This window comes from Solanum dulcamara, chromosome 8 (genome assembly GCF_947179165.1).
Source record: "Solanum dulcamara chromosome 8, daSolDulc1.2, whole genome shotgun sequence".
Taxonomy (NCBI): Eukaryota; Viridiplantae; Streptophyta; class Magnoliopsida; order Solanales; family Solanaceae; genus Solanum; species Solanum dulcamara.
The window spans coordinates 57327284-57349432 of record NC_077244.1 but is presented as its reverse complement, the minus strand read 5'-3'; the positions used below and the strand labels follow the sequence as shown (position 1 = coordinate 57349432).

The 22149-nt window shown below is 33.9% G+C and overlaps 3 protein-coding genes across 5 annotated transcripts; all 3 read left to right on the top strand.

Moving 5' to 3' along the window:
• Nucleotides 1-6124: 6124 nt before the first annotated feature.
• LOC129901597 (protein BOBBER 1-like) lies at nt 6125-9793 on the top strand. The gene is made up of 6 exons (XM_055976836.1): nt 6125-6408; nt 7545-7717; nt 7838-7886; nt 8110-8276; nt 9358-9441; nt 9528-9793. Exons 1-6 carry the CDS (start codon nt 6264-6266, stop codon nt 9564-9566), a joined length of 657 nt encoding a protein of 218 aa, XP_055832811.1. The 5' UTR covers nt 6125-6263; the 3' UTR covers nt 9567-9793.
• A 3220-nt stretch (nt 9794-13013) lies between these two features.
• LOC129901034 (protein phosphatase 2C 51-like) lies at nt 13014-15405 on the top strand. Its single transcript, XM_055976141.1, has 3 exons — nt 13014-13947; nt 14339-14444; nt 14924-15405. The coding sequence occupies exons 1-3, from the start codon at nt 13090-13092 to the stop codon at nt 15343-15345; spliced, it is 1386 nt and encodes a 461-aa protein (XP_055832116.1). The 5' UTR covers nt 13014-13089; the 3' UTR covers nt 15346-15405.
• A 553-nt stretch (nt 15406-15958) lies between these two features.
• On the top strand, nt 15959-21835 carry LOC129899335 (plastidial pyruvate kinase 4, chloroplastic). Of its 3 annotated transcripts, none has more exons than XM_055974272.1 (5): nt 15959-16127; nt 16538-16645; nt 16878-17305; nt 17703-19349; nt 21468-21835. In XM_055974272.1, exons 2-5 carry the CDS (start codon nt 16586-16588, stop codon nt 21601-21603), a joined length of 2271 nt encoding a protein of 756 aa, XP_055830247.1. In that variant the 5' UTR covers nt 15959-16127; nt 16538-16585; the 3' UTR covers nt 21604-21835. The 3 variants fall into 3 exon arrangements, with proteins under 3 accessions (XP_055830247.1, XP_055830248.1, XP_055830246.1); XM_055974273.1 differs by lacking the exon at nt 15959-16127 and adding an exon at nt 16166-16400; XM_055974271.1 differs by lacking the exon at nt 15959-16127 and having other exon boundaries at nt 16444-16645.
• Nucleotides 21836-22149: the final 314 nt, after the last annotated feature.

Below are 22149 nucleotides of genomic sequence, written 5' to 3'. Positions count from 1 at the left end.
TTCAAAGTACATAAAAATGATAACATATTGAAAAACATGAAATTAAACATCAATTAAGATCCTTAAAAAAATCTTCAACCTCCAAATGAGTAATATCATTGAGGTCATTAAAATCATCATCCCTCAAAGTCAAATTTGCTTCAATATTATCATTATGCAAAGGTCTTGCCTCAATATTATTTTCGAACGCCAAGTGTGACTCTATCCGAGCATTAGAAGAAGATGCACCACCTCTATTTGCCTTTCTTTTGAAAGAATTTTGATAAAGTCTTACAAAATACTTAGGCGTTCGACATTCATTTTTCCAGTGGCCTTTCATGCCACAACGATGACAGTTACTTCTTCAAGGGCCATTTTCAAGACTGATATTGTTCTCCCTTTTATGTTGACGACTACCACGATGATTATTATATCATCTTCTGCCATTGCCACGCCCACACACATTATTGTGGCCTTAATTTTTATTTTGTCTTCTTTCAGACTGGCCATGTGCTTCTACCATATTTGCTTCCGATAACAGAGCAGTTCCAGTGGGATGATCTTCATGAATTTTCATTAAAAGAGAATTATGTTGCTCAGCCACCAGAAGGCATGAGATCAATTCAGAGTATTTTTGAAAACCTTTTTCACGGTATTGCTGCTGTAATATTACATTAGAGGCATGAAAAGTAGTTAATGTCTTTTCTAACATGTCCTCATTTATAGTTTCCCCACATAATTTTAATTGGGAAGTTATTCTAAATACAACAGAATTATATTCAATTACAGTTTTAAAGTTTTGAAACCGTAAGTGTATCCACTCATAATGAGCCCTTGACAATACCTTGCCCTGAGGTGGTCATACCTCCATTTTAAGTCTTTCCACAATTCAAGTGGATCTTTCAATGTCAAGTATTCTATTTTCAGACTTTCATCTAGATGATGACGAAGGAAAATCATAGCTTTTGCTTTATCCTGACTTGATGCTGTATTTCCTTCAATTATAGCATCACCAAAACCCTTAGAGGTAAGGTGGATTTCAGCATCAAGTACCCATGACAAATAATTTTTATCAGAAATATCAAGTGCCACAAACTCCAATTTTGACAAGTTTGACATGGTGAAAATTAATTTTTTAAAATAATAAAGACAATTGAAAATTAAATTTCTTCAGTAGATATACATGATATAGAAGTTAATTTTTTGAAAATTAGAGCTTCGTGCTGATAACGTGTTATAAAAATTATTGTGGCAAAATATTTTAGAGAAAGTAGAAGGAGAATAGAGAAGCAAAAGATTAAATAACTTCACAATTCAAGAAGTAGAAAATATGAAGATAAGAGAGGAAACTTAAGTTGTTTTTCTTGTTCATTCTATTACAACGCCAAAACATGGCATTTATAGGGATGAAAAGAACAATGTGAAAATGATGCCTACAAGGTGGGCAATACATTTTCATACGGTGGACAATCCACCTTCATAACAAGCCTTTATATAGGCTCCAAAAACTTTAAATTTTCATATAATCTTCGTTGTGGGAAATTGGTTTTTTTTTATAAAGAAAAACTAAAATTTTCACAAATGCAAACTATAATTAAACTAAGCTAACTAACATTATATTTAGTTAAAAATAAAATTTTTTGAGAGGATTTTCGAATAACTATATAAATAGTAATCAAAGATATAGTTTATAGAAATATGTATATTATACTAAAATTTATAAAAAAATAAAAATAGTTAAGAATAACATGAAAATATCTTTATTTTATAAAAGCTAATCATTTCAAAAAATGTTTGAAATTCAAAGAAACTCGATAGCTAATTTGCGTTGTGGAGGGTCAAAATTGGGTGTCAACACATTGGTTTGACTATATTATGACTTAAACAATTTATTTTTGTGGTTTAATTATGGTACATACCATTTGATCTTTCTGTGGGTTTTAAAAGATAGTCTATTTTTGATTTGATTATATTATGATTTATAGCAATTGATATTTTTTGGTTTGATTATGGTATATGGTAGTTGTTGTTTTTTGTGGTTTAATTATGGTATATAGCAATTGATATTTTACATCGCATGTTTTGGAAGAGGTAGTTTTACCACTAAATGCAAGAAGAAAACCAGGAAGACCATCAATAAGAAGGGATTTAATATGGTGAAATTCAAGAGAGGCAAAGTTACCTATAGTAAATATGTACATCAAGACTTGCACCAAATTTTTACCTGAGGATTAAACTTGTTGAAGTTTAAATTTTCTTATTTAGTTTATTTTTTTCATAGTTGAACATGATATGGTATGTTGACTTGAAGTATTATTTGTGAATGATGATAAATGAGTGTTTTTATAATTTAATAATATTGCCTTAACATTTGAATTGATTTTTTTATACCAATTAATTCTAATGTTGAAATTTTAACTTAATTTAGGTGAAAGTTGATTTAATTTTTACTAAAGCGGATTTTTTTTATTTAATGTAAATATATATTTTTGGTGAAATGTTGATGAAATATTGAAATTTGCATGCAGGTGTGTTTAAACTAAGATATATACGGTATAATGGTTGGTATAAAATTGATAAATATTAATAGATAAAATGGTTGGTATAAAATTGATAAATATTAATAGATAAAACGGTTAGTATAAAGTTGGTATGTGTCTTTGTATGTTATATGGTTGGTGAAAATAAGGTGCAGTTGTCTATGAAATCTAATGGTATAAATTAGGTATTAATTCTATGTAATTTAAAGCTAATTTAGGTGAAAATTGATTTCAGTGTCTACTCAAGCTAGGTTTTAATAATAAATATAAATAATTTTTTTGGGTGAAATTTTGATATATATGTATATTTAACATAACATATATATCTTATTAATAATAATTGGTAAATATTATATATATATATATATATATATATATATATATAAATTTTAATGTAGAAATTATAACTTAAATTTGATAAAGTATTTTAATTTTTTACCAAGAAATAATTAACAGAGGTTAATGGTTTTGAAAAAGGTAAAAAGTAATACAAATTTTATGAAACCCCAAAAAATCAACACATGAAATAAAAAAATATAAAAAGAGTAATATCATAAATAAACTATCTCGAAATCTATGCATTTGAATCAAAAAAGAAAAAAAATGCCATAAACAAACTATCTCAAAAATTGAGCATTAACCAAAAAAAAGGGCAAAAAATAGGAAAAGAGTAATATCTAAATAAACTACCTCGAAATCTATGCATTCGAATAAAAACAAGAAAAATAAAAATGCCATAAATAAACTACTCCTAAAATTGTGCATGAACAAAAAAAGAGGGGCAAAAATTAAAATGGAAAATATTAATTTTGGTTATTGTTATAATTAAAAGAAACTAAATCAAGAAATATAATAATAAAATACTCCAAAATTATCACGAATCGAACCATATACCATAATTAATATTTGTTGCATCCCATATTCCGTCGTAATTAATTAAAATTGAAACATTGTTCATAGCTTGGTTTTGTCTTCTATATTAATTAGAATTATGATTGATATCCTCGAGGCGCTTTTCCTTTCATTGAATTGATTTTCAGTAAAGAGAAAATAAAGAGTTTGATTTTGGTTAGAACACCATCTTTTATTTTATGGGAGAGAAAGAATTAACAAATGCTTGAGATAATTGTGAAAAGTAAATAACTAAAGAGAAAAAATTTAAGGGATTAGGATACCATTAACTACCAAATCATGGGCTATATCTTTTTTTCTGTATTTTTTTTATTTTATTCCTTGTTTGTAAAAAAACTATTGTCATGTTGGTGATAACTAAAACTATTGTTATCTAGTGATAATTTAGGTGCTTATTTTGTCTAGTGGTATATAATGGTAAGATTTCACAGGGTATGTTGTTGTTGTACTTCTAAACTAATGAGTTTTGTGTTGTTTACCCCAAGTATTGGCCTTATAGACTATTGGATTGTTGTTGTACTTCTAAACTAGTGAGTTTTGTGTTGTTTACCCTGAGTATTGGCCTTATAGACTATTGAGTTGTCTAATTTCTTTCTATGAAATGACACCCGGAATGCCCTTATTGAGATCTTCACAGAATGACCCAATGGTAGGGAATGCATTAGCAGTAGTGTTAGTCCAATGTGTAGATTCTGTAAAGAGAATTTGACACCTTATATAACTCTTAAAGATATCAAATTAGCCAACAATTAGTATTGGCACCTATAGCGCAAATAATTTGACAACAAATAACTCCTATAGTTTTTTATTTTTTTTAAAATCAAAATCGGACCGAGGTCCATTTTTTCAAAACAAAAGGAGAATGACAATCAGTCTCGGGCCAAATCAGCCCAAACAAAACAAAATATAATAGGAAAGAAGCTAAACAACTCAAAATAAATGGAAAAACTTACGTAGATATACTATATTAAGAAAATATTTTATAATATATGTATCTAATTTTATTAGAAATACGTACACCTACTTAGATACATTTTTTGATCACTATCTTTCCTCCTCTCCCTTCATCTCTCTCTCCTCTATCAGCGCCTCTTTGATGGTCATCTCCTCACAACTATGAAACTACCGTCTCTGATAAAAACTTCACCAAACCAATGGAAAATCCTTCATTTCTCATTGCTCTTCTCCTCACCAGCGAAAAATCGGCGAGTCACCAAAAATTCAATAATACTCCGTCTTTAGTAGGTATCAAGGAAACGCCAATGAAAAACGATACCATCCTAGTCAAGTCTAAAATGATCAGAAAGTATTTTTGGTGATGAACATGGGAGGGAAAAGATTAGGAGAGAGAGAGTAGGTTGATTGGAGTGAAGGAGTAAATTAGAGAGATAATTAAATGGTTAGGGCTCTTAATGTATCTCACTTCAAATTTAGTACATAATTAATAAATAGTGAAATCATAGATATTCCGACATTGATATATGTGGCAGAGTGTTGGTCGATAAAAAACTTCTATGTCCAGAAGATGCATGTTGCGGAGATAAGGATGCTGAGGTCGATGTGTGGTCATACTAGGAGTGATAGAAATAAGGATATCCCGAATAAAGGGGATGTCCTTTGTGGTGGACAAGATGAGAAAAATAAGACTAAGATAGTTTGAACACATAAAAAGGAGATGCGTAGATGTACAAGAGCGGAGGTGCGAGGGGGTGGTTATAGAGTATACGAGAAAAGTCATAGGTAAATCGAAAAAATATTGGAGAGAGGTGATAAGACATAATATGACACAACTTCAAGTTATTGAGAACATGACCTTAGATAGGAGGGTGTGAATGATATATATTAGGGTAGAAGATTCGTAGGTAGTGTAGTGTTGTCTTGATTAGGGTGATTAAGTATTTGCCTGGTAGTAGTTATATTATTGTAGTTTTTTAAAAAAAAAAAATATTTATCATTGTGTATTATTATTTTCTATAATCTGCCCTATTATGTTGTGTATTGTTTTTCGATTATCATATTATTTTATTATTATTTTATGCTCCTTTTTGATAGACTTTGCATTGTTTTCTTGTTACTTACTATATTGTCTTCACTATCTCCTTCTTTATGCCTGAATTTGGGGCATTTAAATTAAGATTTTTTTAAAAATAATATCTCTATCTTCATGACATAATAAAAAAGGTTGGGTATATTCTACATTTCCAAACCTTAAAAAGACTGCGAGTATTGCTTTGTAAACTCATCGCCACGGCCCACGACCCACGAGATCTTGTGGAATATTCTACAGCCTGTTCTTACATTTGGCTCCCCACTTTTCATTTTCCACTCACACACATATATAATTAACCTCACTCCCCTTATTATTAACACTGACTCCACTGATATTATTAATATGCTGTCTAATGGTCATTTGCTCTATGCCAACCTAATCTTCGAGTGCAGGTACTTAATTCAACAGTTAAACTCCAAGGATGATGCACGTGTATAGGAAGCAGAATAGGGTAGCTGATGCGTTGGCAAAGAAAAATTTTCTTATGAAAGTTTTTGATGTTTCAACCATTTTTGAAGTTCTTTCGATGTGTGTTCAAGAAGCACTGCAGGCAAACATTGCAGGAACTATTTTTGTTAAAATAATTAAAATTGGAAACATTTTATCCCTTATCGGGTTGTGGCCCAATCTATTACCACTTTGCGTCCCTTGGCTACAAGGGAAAACGTCAACTAACTTTTAATATAACTACTTCCTTCAGACCAAATAAAAATAAAATTCTACATAATTCAAAAATCCACCCCCAAAACCCTGAAACTCTCAACTGATTCTTGAATTCATCAATGGCGATCATTTCCGACTACAATGAGCAAGATAACAAACCACTCTCATCGTCACCTGTATCAGCAAAGCCTTTTAACGAGACGAAGGTAGAGGAGGTCAGGAACGCTAGTGAGGCCATGGAAGAGGACAAGAAGGGGCCTCTAGGTATGTTTTTTTCTTTAACAAAATGTCTCATCTGTGCTTTTTCCTTTTCTTCTAGGGTGTTTTCGAGGAGTATTTAGTTAGAAGCGTGTAGCGTTCCTGTAGGAATTCTGTGATGCTTGGAAAACCTTAAGAAAAACAATTATAATTATTCAGTACTGAAGCGAAATGAGCTGTGAATTGAGAGGAATGGACACGATGGTTACATACTGATTGTCCTATTCTGTTTCGTTTATGTACTGTTGTATTATAATAACTTGTGCTCCAATTCCACTCCCTTGAACCCTTGGGTTTCAAGATTACCACTCAGGGAAAAGATATAATAATTACTGATTTGAACCTTGATCTTGAATATCATCTGATAAGTTGTTTATGGTTTTTAGCCATAAGTAAAGTTTGTTTGAGTTAGATTTGTAAAGCAATGATAGTTGATGGCTAAATGGTTTCAGATGTTTGCACTTATCAAGTATGTTTAGAGCCTAATGTTCTGAAAACAAATAAGTGCATCAGATAGCCCATTATTTTGTTGAAGCTCCACTCTTGACATTTCAAGTGACAGTTAATGCCTAAGTGGTTTTCAGATGTTATCATTTATCAAGTATGTTTTAACTCTAATTTTCTGATAAAAAGAACATACAATAGTTTGATCAAAGAAAAAAAAAGAATATCCATTAGCCCATTATGGAAGCCCTACTCTTGCTCTCTGGGAATTTGGAATTTGATAACAGAGGACTTATGTGGGTTTCATTTGCATTGTGCCAATCTGCTGAGGGAGGGTCGATGTTGTGGCTTTCTGTTGCTGTCTCCTTTATTTGTCGCCAGGACCTGGTCTTCTTACCTTTTATGTCATCAAAAGGTAGACTGTATTCAGTTTGAACTTGTATTCCTTTATCTAAGCTGTGTAGGTGTGTACGCTTGTGTCATACTGTCTATATTTTTCCCAGAAGGTCCTTTAACTCCAATTCTCTGCCATAGCATTATTCTGTCTATTTTCTTGAAATTCCAAACTCCATATATCGCCTTGACTATTCTTTGTTCTCATCATATGCCAACTTCATATGTTAATTGGTGTTACTGAACAACCTTGTTTGTTTTGCATCACCAATAGCTTATTGCTCTTTCTGCTGATATGTTCACAGCTCCCAACATAGGCAATGGCCTTGATCTGGACAACTACTCTTGGGGTCAATCCATGCAGGAGGTTAATGTTAACATTTCTGTACCACTGGGAACAAAATCACGGTTTATTGTTTGCGATATAAAAAAGAGCCATCTTACAGTCGGACTAAAGGGTCAGCCTCCGATAATTGATGTTAGTGTGTTCTCCTGTTTCTAGTCATTCAAAGATATCTTTTGCTGCTATTTTGTTTCAAAATGTGCATGATTTCCTTCTGATCCCAGATGTTAACATTCATCCTCTTTGTGGTGGCAGGGAGAACTCTATCGACCTGTCAAAGTTGAGGATTGTTTCTGGAGCTTAGGTAAGTTGCTTGTATGTTTGATGCATGGTTGCTTGGAATTTTTTTCTATTCACATCTGTTGTTTTTAGTACCCTGCCAGTTGATTTTCACTGTGATACATAGTTTCAAAGTATGGGCATGTACCTATTAATCCAATAGTTAGCTAGTTAATCTTACTATAACTGTGCAAGAACAGCTAATGCAGCTTTACTTTGAGGAGCATAAATTGCTGACATCTTTGCAGAGGATCAGAAATCCATCTCTGTACTCCTTACCAAGAAAGACCAGATCGACTGGTGGAAATGTGTGGTGAAAGGTGAACCTGAACTTGATACCGAGAAAGTTGAACCTGAAACTAGCAGGCTATCAGAATTGGACCCAGAGACTCGATCTAATGTGGAAAAGATTATGGTAGGGTTTTATTGTTAATTGAAATTGTTCTGCTATGGTAACACTTTTTATGTCGGAATTCTGGTGTCACTTCATTTTTACTTATTTCTGCCAAGTAAACCCTCATTTATGTTATTCATGTGGAAGTTTCTAGCTTCACTGACATGGTAGGTGCTGCATATTTTGTGTTTATCTTATATCTTTTGAGTTATTTGTTATCCACACTAGTACAAATTTACTATTACTCTATTCTCTACTAGTATCCCAAAAATTCCTTTTGCATTTGAGAAAATGGGTCCCCTTTTGACACCTTTACTTTTTTGACATGCTTGGTAAATGCCCAAAAAAGTACTTCTGGTTTAGTTTGTAGAATCTTAGCATAGAAATGTGTTTTCGAGAAAAAACTTCAGATTCGGAGTTTACGAAGCTACTTTTGAGCCTAAAATTCTTCTAGCATATTTCGGTTCTCAATTATGAAGTCAAAATGTGCTTTTGGATTTGAGGTTAGTTATGAAAGGTAAGTACTGAAGGCGCTTTATAGAAAAACTTAGATACTTGGTTGATTGGTTATACAATTTTTTAGTAGAATCTTTTGTATGGCACAAGAAAGAACTTAATTCATAAGGGCCACAATGCAAACCGGCATCTATAGTTCCACAGAATTAGTAGAATTTTGTTCTTCAGGTCTTAGAGGTTCCATTTTTTGCCCTATCTCTCAATTGGATTATAGCATATTCTGGGAGCTCTTAATGCTGTGGTGTTTAAATAAATGAACCGTCTCATTGTTGCTATGACGGGTGATTGTTTGGCTAGGAGGTTTACTTCTCATATAGCTACTGTTGATGATGCTAAGTTGTGTCTACCAGCTTCATCTGCCCACTAGCCATCCTTAATTACTGGACTTCATGGTGTTGAACATGCTTACCTTGGGAGCGGTGTTGCTTTTATCTTCATTTTGTAGAAGGGACAAGTCTAGTGCCTGCTTGATTTACTTGTGTACTGGTTCTTCTTTTGGTGAATTCATATTCACAAGAACTGACTTTCCTGTTGTATTTATGGATATTGATACCTTCTAAATATGTGATGGATAATACTTGAGCAGTTTGATCAGCGACAGAAAGCAATGGGTCGTCCAACAATTGATGATATGCAAAAGGAGGAGATGCTAAAGACATTTATGGCTCAGGTACTTCATGATAATGTGCTCTTTTCTCCTGTCCCCTCCCTCGAAGAGTATTCATATTGACCGATTTTGCTCATGATCTTCTGCAGTATCCAGGGATGGACTTCTCTAGGGCGAAGACATCCTGATTCACGGGGTTTTTTGATAAGCGAACAGATTTCTGAATGGAGAAAAAAGCTAGACCATATTTTGGCATCTCTTCTTTACTTTGGCTGGGATTCAAGATGTTTTTGTGCATATGGGAAACTTATATTCTATAGTGACTTTGTGTAGACTAAGGAAGATACTTATGTACTGCTATTGGAGTGATTGATCTAAACAGCTAGTAATTTGAACATGTTCATATTCTAATCCATGCTGCTGCTCCTCTTCTCTGTGCTTGTTGAACTTTTCTTCTCTGTTGTGGTTCACATTGAGTTTCCCATACACTGCTATTGGAATGTGGTGTCTTGTACTGCCGTTGATCTCTTTACCTGAATTTCTGTTTGATGTTTCTATAAGATACGATTCTGAGTGGTTCTGTCCATATTTTAGTAATTTATAAGTCCACACTCAACAGAGCTTTGTTTTTTGGTTTGGCTCGTGTCGCCTCATGTGGTGAACACACTGTGGGTGGGGTGCCAGAGTGGAATAGACCAGAGCTAGTGAACGTTTGGCCCCAACAAGTTTTTGGGAAAAACTTAAAAAATATTTGAGAACTTGTGTTTGTCCATACAATCTAGCAAATATATTTGGCAAAATTCCAAAGTTTACAAGTTCTAAAAAAAAATTAGAACTTGGGAACTTGAGAAGTTTTAAAATTTTAAAAATAACCCCAAATTTATATAAACATCAATTATTTATTAATTTCAACTAAATATTTATCTACCAACTTACTCCATTAATATGATCAACCAATATTATTAGTCCTTCTTAAATAAAACTTGAGAAGATTTATAAAAGAATAGTTTGTTATTACCTCCTCCGAAAAAAATAGTTTGAGTGACAAGATTGAGAAAAAATAATAATTTATTTTTAATTTGATTAATGTATTGCTCTTGCCTATATTGTTATTTTGTTGCTGTTGATTGTTATCAATTATGTTATAAGGTTTTTTTAACGGAACATATTCATTATAAAATGATAACACAAACTTATATGTATTTTTAATAATTTTTAGAACTTACAGGTACAAAATAATATTTTTTAAAATTTTATCAAAATCTGAGAAAATTTATGGCTAAATACATGATGAAATTTCCTCAAAATTTCTCCAAAAAATAATTTACCAATAATATTTGAGAACTTAGAGTCAAACAACACCCTAGTATTAACTTATTAATACGTATTCTCTTCCATTTGGTATCTCGTCGAACCTTTCCAGTCACTTATTAAGCATGGAGTGCAATGTCTGACAATGGACAGAAACAGACACCTTTTATGTCATTCCTTGGGGGATGGAAGTGATCTCGGGAATTCAGTTCGCATAGACCCGCATTTGTAATGAGAAGTTCATTAAATATATAAAAAGTATTTGTTGGAAATCCAATAACAAGATAGCCATTAAGTCTACCGGTGGAAATGGAACTTGTTTAAACTACTTTTTTTTTCTCTCCTTGATGATGAGGGGTTTGATTTCTCTAAAACACTTCTAATAAAGTTTTTAAAAAGCAATTAAAATACATAAATTTCAGATTCTAAATGAGAGGTTTTTTCCTATTGTGCAAAACACATAGAAGTGATTTTTTTGGTCAAAATCATTCTTAAACTATACTTTAAGTTTAGATTACATTCTTAAAATATTATTCTTAGCATAAAACATCCTTCAAGTATTTAAAATTTAACAAATTCCATCCTTCTGCTAAAAAATTTCAGAAAACTAATAGATTCTACAAAAATCAAGTCACCCATTATATTTATTATTCTAAAATACGCCAAAAATATTATCGTGAACATTTTGGGCAATTGAGTTTAGCATTACGCAAAATCTTTTAATTCACAGTTTTTTTCATTTATTTTTCATGTTATTTAATACTAAAAAATTATTAGTTGAAATATGTTTCTTTTCAACTGAATTTGCTTAAGCAGTGTCCACTTCTAATAATGGAGAATGAAATTCAAATGCAAGACATAAATAGAATTTTGATCACTTTAATATCATATTACACCAAAAAATTAGTAATCTAATTACAATTTGACTTTAAAAAAGGTGAAGATAATTAAGCTCTAGCTTCTTTCCGTTGGTAAAAGGGAAGAAGAGCATGCAGAAAACCTTTTTGTTCACATGAATTGCACATATATTTATAGGATCCCTTAGTTTTTTGACAATATCTAACTGAAGGATGAAAATTGTTAACTTTCAAATACTCAAAGGATGTTTTCTGTCAAAATATATATTTAAAAATGTAATTTAAGTTTGGGATATAGTTTAAAAATATTTTTGGCCAAAAACTCATAGAAGTTTAAAATCATACATATGTTCATGAGATTTACTTGGCAATCTTAAGATACAATGTTTTAGGCTCTCGTTTGACCACTTATTTTCAAAATAAATTGAAAATATTGTTCATGAAATTTGGTTAGTTTTTGAAAATTTATCTTTAAAAAAAATTCAAATTCAAATTCAAATTTTATGTTTACTCACAAAACTTTAAAATCAAGTTAAGTACATATTTAAATACAATTTTTAATTTCAAAAATTATTTACAAATTTTCAAGTTCTAACTAAATCTATGACAAAAGCTTGCTAAATACAATGGCCCTCGAGATGTTCTTGTACTTTAATAATATCTTAGATAAACATATTACTTATTAAAAGAATAAAATAAAGTAGAGTAAGATTTACGGAAGATAAAACATTTTTTAATTGAAAATAAGACACGTAAAAACAAGGTCCAATTTTAAGAAAATCAGTTGCTAACAAACACGTGTCCAATAAAATGCCATCCTCTGATTCTGATTTTGATTGAGACAAGTCCACTACCATACCCCACCCAAAAGAGAAAACATACTCTCCACTCAATTTAACGACACGTATACAATAGTCCTTCTATCCTCCCCAAAAATTGTATCAATTAACCCAACATCATTCTGCCACCTGTTATCTCTTACTCCATCGCAACCGTCCACGTATATGAAATTAATTCGTTTAAGCTGTGTCCCTCGTCACCCCCACCCACATTCCCCTCTTTTTTTCTACTTTCACATTTCTTTCCAATTTTGGACCACCGTTTCGATCATTTACTTATTACTTATTTCATAATATATCTTATTATATTATATTATTTTAATAAATATAATATTTAATTAAATTGTATTTCTCTTCGTTACATAATTTATTATATAATGATTAATGATAAATTAATAAGATTATTAAATAATACTAAGTAAAGATAAGACAAGAAGAAAAATATTTAAAGTAACAATACACAATAGTATCAAATCAATCGTTTGAAACCTTTTATTGTTATCAAATTTAAACTATACGTTAAAATTTAAATAATAATAAAAAATAAATACGATATTTAAATTAATAATAAAAAACAAATACGGTATTTAAATTAAGGATACAATTCAATAAGGTAACAATCATACAAACAAGGTGTTATATATATTCCCCCACCAATCACCTACTGTCTGCAATGTGTTTGTCATCTTCTCAGCCTTCAAACAATGACTGATGATAAATTTTATGGCGCATCGTCGGAAAATGGTTTCCGGCAAACCACATTGTCGGAATCAGGTGCAATGCAAGATCATAATCTCAGTGTGAAACAGAAAAAGTTTTCTCGAGTTAATGCTAGTCAGCAGTTGAAGCGATTGTGCCGGACATTCATGCCTGACATCTCTAGTACTGATGCCAGTATTGCCGTAACTAACTACAAGTGCTACAAAAAGAAACGGCATGAGAATATTGGCGTAACTAATGATGATGATCAAAGACGAAATGAAGAAGATTACAGGGATAAAAAAGAGGTTGTAGTGTCTCTGTTATTCACCATGAGTAGTACAACTTCTGATCATCATCATCATTCAGGAAACGGTGTCGTTTCGACCAGAACTTGGAGTAATGTCGATGAAGTGAGCAAGGAAACAGAGGAGTTACGATCTGTTACGAGCTATTCACATGGATCTATCTCTTTGATCGGTGGAAGAAGAGAAATGGAGGATGCTCTTTCAGTGAAGCTGGATTTTTTGACGAATTATGATTTTTTCGGTGTTTATGATGGACATGGAGGGTCACGTGTAGCTCATGCCTGCCGTGACTTGTTTCACAATTTCCTGATGGAAGTAATTCTTGAAGAAGATGGGAAATTAGAGGAAGTAAATTGGGGGAAAGTGATGACGACGAGTTTCTGTAAAATGGATGAAGAGGTGAACAAGATTAACGGGGCGGAAGTGGCGACAATCGGATCAACGGCAGTGGTGGCGGTTGTGGGGAAGGAAGAAGTAATCGTTGCAAATTGTGGGGATTCAAGAGCTGTGCTTTCACGAGGTGGAGTTGCATTGGCCTTGTCTAATGATCATAAGGTATTAGTACAAAAAATTGGAATCTTGTTTTTCTTTCTTTTTTCACTATTGATGGATAATTATAGAGTGACAACTAATGAAATTTCTAGCAGGAGTGATTTGTTTAGTTGTACAATGCAGAAAGGTAACTAGCAAGTGAACTATTGACTGATCATGTGAGATTGCCAATAATGACAAATTGTGAGGTTTTTTTCCCCTGAAATTAAGACAAAGCAAAGAATAGAATGAAGAAGAAACAGAAAGGGACAACTAGTTAGCCATTTCATCAAACGTCAACTAGTTAGCCACTTCTAATTTGATTATTATTCTTCCTATGGGTGCACTTATATGAAATGAATGGAGTAATTCTTTATTTGGTTGTTAATTTTGTAATTGACTTTCCTGTACACAGCCGGACAGACCTGATGAACTGGAGAGAATTGAGAAGTCCGGCGGGAAGGTCATCAATTGGAATGGGCATAGAGTCTTGGGAGTACTGGCCACTTCAAGATCTATAGGTATGTTTGTAAACTCCAATCATCGACTCAATGAAGTAGCCCATGCGTATGGGATACAAACGATCAAGAGTTCTTGCTTAAAAACAAAAGTATGTACTAAATTAAGAGTGGAATCTATCTTGACTTTCAATTGAGGGATGAACCCTGGATCCGTACTTTCCGGTACTATGCCTACTCCCTTGTCCTCTTTCAAGTGGGTTGAACTCTTTCTAAGGCAAAGGGACAAGTGTGTGCCACAAGTGATCTGTCTTCGAAAATGCAGAATGGTGTTATAGAATCCGCTGTGTAAGGAATAGGTGTCATTTTTCTTCTCAACTTTTGTCAAATGATGCAAAAATGTTTATTTTTTTGAATCTAAATGATCATATGTATTCAGATTTCTGTCTAGGATACATCAAAATGGAGACATAAGCTAATATATGGAATTTCATTCTTGAATATTCAATTTGACAAAGAATCACCAATGCATTTTAATGCAGGGGATAACTACCTAAAACCATATGTAATACCAGAGCCAGAAGTCACGGTGAGCAAAAGAAGTGATGCAGATGAGTTCTTAATACTTGCCAGTGACGGTCTGTGGGATGTTATTCCTAATGATGTTGCTTGTGATATTACAAGAAGATGCTTGAGTGGTCAGATTAGAAGGTGCAAAAATGGAAGTGAGCCTCCTCAAAATAAGGTCATGAAAGAAAATGTTGCAGCAAAGGCAGTAGCCTTACTTGCTGAACTAGCGATTGCACGGGGCAGTACAGATAACATAAGCATCATTATAGTTGAGTTGAAGAAATATTTAGGCACCAGAGATGAAAATAATATTCATACTTCACTAGTTTGGCTGTTCATTTTTCTTTTCCTTTTTAGTTTCTTGCTTTGTGTCCATTATGGATTGCTTGTATAATATTGTACCTGGACTTGGAAGTCCTAAAGTCTATCTATTTCATCTCATCCTTACCCTGAATTCTCTTTATATGTTCTGTCTTTTAATTCCTTGTCTGTGAGCTCCCCTCCTTAAAGTCAAGTTACTTTCGCTCCTTAACAAAAAAAAAAAAGAAGCTTGAACTCCTTCGAAACTTTCGTCTCTGATTGTGTCCTTTTCAGGTCCAAAGGACGGAGATTAGAAAAGTAATGATATTTCTAAGAAAATTATTTTGGTCCTACAATGAACACAATCTTAACACGTCTTCCATAAGATTGAGTCCATGTCTCAATTGTGGAAGACTAAATCATGAAAATAAACCTTAGTGAACCCTCAAACTATCTATTTAAAGATAGGTTACGTTTAATTTGATAAAATTATGTGGATTTCTTATTTGTATTTAAAAAGTACACTACAACTTCAACTAATTTCTCTTATGCTCCTCCCGTTTCATTTTTCACTTAGTTCTTATACTAAAAATAATTTTTCTTTTTTATTTTTCTATTTTAATAAAATAAGATAAATTTAATCATTTTCTTCGAATACTATACTTATTAATAATAGTCAAATTTAATTTTTTAAAAGATAATTAACAAAGAGATATTTGTGGCACATGTTGATGCCGTATAGAGATAGGAGTGGGCCAAAGAATCTTCATCCCATACAGTGAATCTGGCACGTGCCCTCCACACTCCCTATTTACCCTTTTCTCTCGTTACTTTCCCATCCATTTTTTTCAATAATAGTAGGCAATTCTTTCCCAGGTAATTTCTCTCCACCTTTCTGCAATTCTTTAATCTTTGTATACCCTTTTCTCCTTTTATGAGTTTTATACTAAGATTTCACTTGAATCACAAGAGAATAAAGTGTTTTCAAATAGATGGAAACAGTAGTGATTTATCAGAATTCTCTACTTTGATGGTTATGTATTTTTACCTAAGTCGAGAAAGATGGACTCAAGATTATGCTATCATGGCTATTGAACCTAGAGCAAATTAGGGGAGGAGAGTTTCTATTTGTGTTTACTTGTACAATTTGTATGTGTAAAAATAGATGGTTTCAAATCATTAAAGCTTAGATATTGTGTTATTTGCTGGTTCCTCTATAACAAAAACAATTGTTAAACATGCCTGCGAGACTTCGCGTCTAAATTGCTCTGCTTCTACTTTTTCAGATTTTCAATTGTCCTCTGCCTGTGAATTTTATCAACATCTCTCTCTAGATGTTGGGTGGTGTATCTTCTGTTGCCATATTCACCAATCAATCTGCACTGTCAAATACTGTAAGTAATCCTCTTCTGACAAGGATACTCGTATAGCACAATGTTTAGTTCAAAATTAATATCAGAAATGAACTTGTGTTGGAGTTTGGGTACCTTCTGCTAATCACTGCTAGCTAAAGGTTATCACTCTCCTTTGGTATCTTTGAGGCTATGCTTTTCACACTCCCTAATTATTCGTTGCTCTATCCTAGTTTCATTCTTCTGTAACATCGCGGGACATTCCTTTCTGCAGGGATTTCAAGTTGCTTCTTTCATGGTTGTTAGATCTTCCAACCTGTCCAGGAAGTACTCAATTCCACAACCATATTTCAAAATTCACGGCTTTAGGGAACATATTGTCCAATACGTAGCCAGTAATAATAGAAACCTTGCCAGAAAGAGCATTGTCTTTGCTATTCCAAATGAAAGGGATGATGCTGAAAAAGAAGGCTCAGATTACTATATTGATTATCCGATCATCGTTGATCAGAAAGAAGATGAGAGTTCTTGTGCACCAGAGATGGAAACAACTTTTTCCTTGTTGCAATGTGGTGAAAGTATTCCTAGAAGTAATGAGATCAATGGTAAAGAAGATGGCCTACTTGCTAAGCTGATGGCGGCTCATTTGCATGTGCTGGCAATGGAACAATGGAACGCTTCCAAACTTAAAATGTCCCACAAGTATGTTTTCTTTTCTTTTAGTATTTTCCTTTTCTGTGAAGGTGATAAAAGATATTTCCATTTATACTGCAAGATAATAAAGTCCTGTTTATCCTCACTTTTTCTTCTCTCTCAAACTTCCAAAGGAGAAATACCAGCAGATGGAGTTATCATAAGACATGAAATCGGAAATGTAAATTGAAACGTGTAGAAAGGATGTGTTTGAAAGAACTAATGGGAGTGTTATTGTTATAAATGAGAACATTGCCAGCATGGAAAATTTAGCCAGTATAATACAGACAATCAATCTTGTCTTTTCCTTTTTATCATTGAGGTTGTTTGGTTTCTTTAGATACTGCTATTTTCTCCCTGCTCGATCATCTTTCCTGCAACTAACTTGTGATTCCATGAATGACAGAAATTACTTGGTCAGTGCGACAAACCTAATTCATTATTTGGCATTGAAAAGCCTTGACATAGAGCAGCTGAAAGATGAACTTTCTTCCATTTTTTTCCTGAATTTAGACACAATAAATCAACATGTTCTAGCAAGTCTTTCTGCAGGCATCCGGCTGTTAGATAATGTAAAATATGATTCTTCAAGTCATACCATCTCTTATAGTAAAGGAATCTCTTCAACAAAAAGTCTGGACAAACAAATGAAGGGGGAATTTTCTATTAATACACTAAGGAGGAGGGCATCCCATACAGCGGACCTGTTATTGGGCAGATTGCCAGAGAAGAGAAACACTCATATCATGGTAACAGTAGGCCAAGAAGCTATAGAAAGTGAAACACTAATGAAAGATCTTCTAAATGCTGGAACTTCCATTGTTCGTATCAATTGTGCTCATGGAAGCCCTGAAATTTGGAGTGAGATTATCAGAAGGGTGAAAAAAAGCTCTCAAATTCTTGAAAAGCCTTGTCGAATTCTCATGGACTTAGCTGGGCCCAAGCTTCGAACTGGAAAACTGCAGGCTGGTCCATGTGTGTTGAAAATATCTCCCAAGAAGAATGCTTATGGGAAAGTGATATATCCTGCCCTAGTTTGGCTTTCAAGCACAGGAGCTGGTTCTCCACCTGCCCATGTATCCCCTGATGCTGTTCTAGACGTGGATGGTGAAGAACTTCTTAGTAAGCTCAAGGTTGATGATGTTGTGACATTATTTGATGCTCGTGGAAAACAAAGGGCCCTTAAGATCTTAAGCAGGTATCCTATTTTCTCAGGCGTCGGATTTATGGCCGAGTGCAGTAAGACTGTTTATGTCAAGTCAGGTGCAAAATTGTTTATAAAGGACAAGAAAAGGAAATTATCAGCTGGACATGTAGTAAATATTCCTCCTCTCAAGCAATTTATCAAATTAAGGGTTGATGACTTGCTGACTATATCACGAGATAATCAAAATGAAGAAAACAACTTGACTTCTTCCACTGGTGCACACAGGATAACCTGCTCATCGGAATATGTTTTTGATTCAGTGAATCCTGGGGAACCAATTGCTTTTGATGATGGGAAGATATGGGGTATTATTAAAGCAACTAGCACTTCGGAAATTCTTGTGTCAATCACCCATGCAGGTCCCAGGGGTAGTAAACTTGGGTCAGAGAAGTCCATAAATATTCCGCGGAGTAATATTCGGTATGAAGGCCTCACTTCAAAGGACCTTATAGATCTTGACTTTGTGGCCAACCATGCAGACATGGTGGGGGTATCATTTGTCCGGGATGTCCGTGACATTCTACTGTTGCGCCAAGAACTTGAGAAGCGGAAAAGAGGGGACTTGGGGATTTCTTTAAAGATTGAGACAAAAGAAGGATTTGAGAAATTGCCACTCCTACTACTGGAGGCAATGAAAATGCCAAATCCTATAGGCATTATGATTGCCAGAGGAGATCTTGCTGTAGAGTGTGGATGGGAAAACATGGCATATATACAGAAGGAGATAATCTCTGTCTGCACAGCTGCTCATGTTCCTGTCATTTGGGCAACACAGGTCCTAGAGTCGTTCGTCAAGTATGGAGTGCCCACTAGAGCTGAGCTTACTGATGTGGCAGAAGGAATGAGGTCAGTATTCTCGTTGCCAGTATGTGTGTGTGTGTCTATATCTGTGGGCTGGGTGGGTGGGTGCATTTTGATTCCTATCTTTCCTTTTGAAGTTTGAGGAGTTGAGTTGGGAGTGGAGGAGCTTATAGTCTGGCTACTTCTTTATTTTCGTGATATTTGGTTGCACTTCCCCGAGTAAGGACAAGGTAAAACACTATTAGTGAGGTATATAAAATTCTTTAATTTGCTTGAACCCAATGCTAAATATACTTAAATTTGAGTTTAAAATGTGTTGCAACTTCTCACATTAAAACGTGACATAAGTTATCGAGTCAAACACTTGAGTGGTCTTGTTCTGGATCAGTTATTTCTCAAAAAACTGAAACTCTCTCAGTACATATGCATAAGTTTGACTAGTTTTGAGGTGTGGAAACTTGAGAATGCATGGATATATCATTATACTTGTCAATAATGGATGGAGTGTACATGGGAGGAAGATAAAAAGCGTCTTCTGCTGGAAATATACATGAGGCTGAGATCATGTATAATATTAAATGCTGTAAGAAAATTAAGTAGCAAGAGAAATAGATGATAACAGAGTTAATTAGCAATTGGTGATACAAATAATCAGCAAAGGACCTGAATGTTTTGAAATGAACTCTGATCAGGTTTTATTGATTCCTAATTAATAAACATCTCTATGTGTGTTTGGGTGGGTGGGGGCTGGAGTTTGGTAACAAGGTACCCCTTCTTCATTTGAGGAACCATGAATAATTTTGACCATTAAAAGTCAAAGAGTGAGTATTAATTGGATGATGGAAATAATCATGGAGATATTATATCTAACATAATAAGAGTAACTCTTGTATTTCTGTTGAACTTGGTATTCATTTGCTTAAACTGGTACTTGGAAGGACTACCCCTTCTAATTTGTGGCGTGAGATATGGGACTGGTGTTGGAGTAGGATTTACTAGCTCATATACAATCAAGAAAGATATCTTTCCTTTATATCAGTCAAAGAGTGGCATTTTTTAAAGGAAAAAATAGTTCATTAAAGCTAGTACCAAGAAGGTACTGCATAAGAGTACAAAAAGAGCTTTACAATGATTGCATTACATCATGGAGTCCAAAATGTTTCCTGCACCACAAAAACAGACGGCAGATACAATTAGATTCCACTATGCTTTCTTCATCATTTTCTTCTTCTTTTACTTGGATTTGATGCACTTGAGCTGAGTGTCTTTCGAAAACAGCCTCTCTACCTCTACGAGGTAGTGGTAAGGTTTGCGTACACTCTACCCTCCCCTGAACCCACTTAGTGGTATTTCACTAGGTATGTTGTTGTTTATTGTTGTATGTTGTTTCTTATCTTCAAAACATCTCTTATTTCTTTCCAGCCAAATATTCCACATGATACACAATGGGACAGTCCTCCATATCTGCTTCAACTTGTTCTGATTCTGTCTACCTGCCAACTTGACATGAAGCTCTTAACATCCTTTGGCATCACCCACTGCACACCAAAAACATACAGAAATTATGTCCAAACCTGGCAGGTTGAATCACAATACAGCAGTAGATGATTAGTGGTGTTTCCTGCTTTCTCACTTAAAAAGCATCTGCTACAAAGTGAAATACCCCTCCTTTGTATGGTGTCTTCTGTTAGACAAGCACTCTTGGCAGTCGCCCACCTAAAAACGAGAAACCTTTGGAGGGGCTTTATTTTCCAAATCATTTTCCATGGCCAATCAACTTCCCAATTTCCAGCTTGCTTCTGTAACCTCTTGTAACAACTTCTCTCAGAGAGTACACTTTTATTAGCTAACCAAATCATCATATTCTGCTGTTATCATCCAGTTTTATGGGCTTCAATAAATTAACTCACTGATTTCATCCACCTCCCGGTCATTAAATTATCTTTTAAAAAGGTAAATTTCATCCAGTGTTAGCAAAGAAATAAAGCCCTTGCCTAACCACTTATCCTCAAACTATTCTTACCCGCTTAAGCATTCCAAACAATCTCAAATACATGCTCTTTTTAACTCGTATTACTGTAGTAGAAACTCGACCTTTTCCCTCTTTTACCGTAGAATGGTCTTCAACAGCATGATTATGTTTAATCTGTTTTCTTATTGCAGGTTAAGTTGTATCATGTTGAATAAGGGTAAATGCATTGTGGAAGCTGTCTCTTTTTTACACAGAATATTGAGAAATCACTCCACAAAGTCAAATGCAGAATTTAAGCCTCTCGCTTTATCCAGCTACGACTCTTAGTTGGTTCGACTGTATGAGCATCTGCTGATATGTTCTCTCTTCTCGTGTACATCTTCTGCTTCACCATGACCATTTTTTCTGCTATGTACATGCATCACTATTCAGCGAAACCAAACAATTAGTATTCCACAATTGTATTATTTTAACGGTAAAAGAACAATATGATACCATGGTTCAAATTTTAGCATAGAATAAGATTTGATGGGCATCAGCCTTAATTTTGATGGGCAAACCATATAAGTTACTTGATATCTTGTGAAATAGTCTAGGTTCATGAAAGCTCGCAGAATATTGCCATTGTCCAGGAGAAATAACCAGTTATTTATGAAGAGACAAATCCATGGTTATACCCAATAAAGAATTTATAAATATCGTGCGCTCTGATGATCTGGGGCTTAAGTTAATGGCTTATTCCAAGTCATAGCATTGGTAAGCCAGTTGAAGACGAGGACAGGAAGCATTAGGCGGACGTCAAGTGTAACTCCACACCCAGCCCAGTCACAATGGATGATATTGCTTGTTAGCTCTTTCTATCTTGTTGAAAGA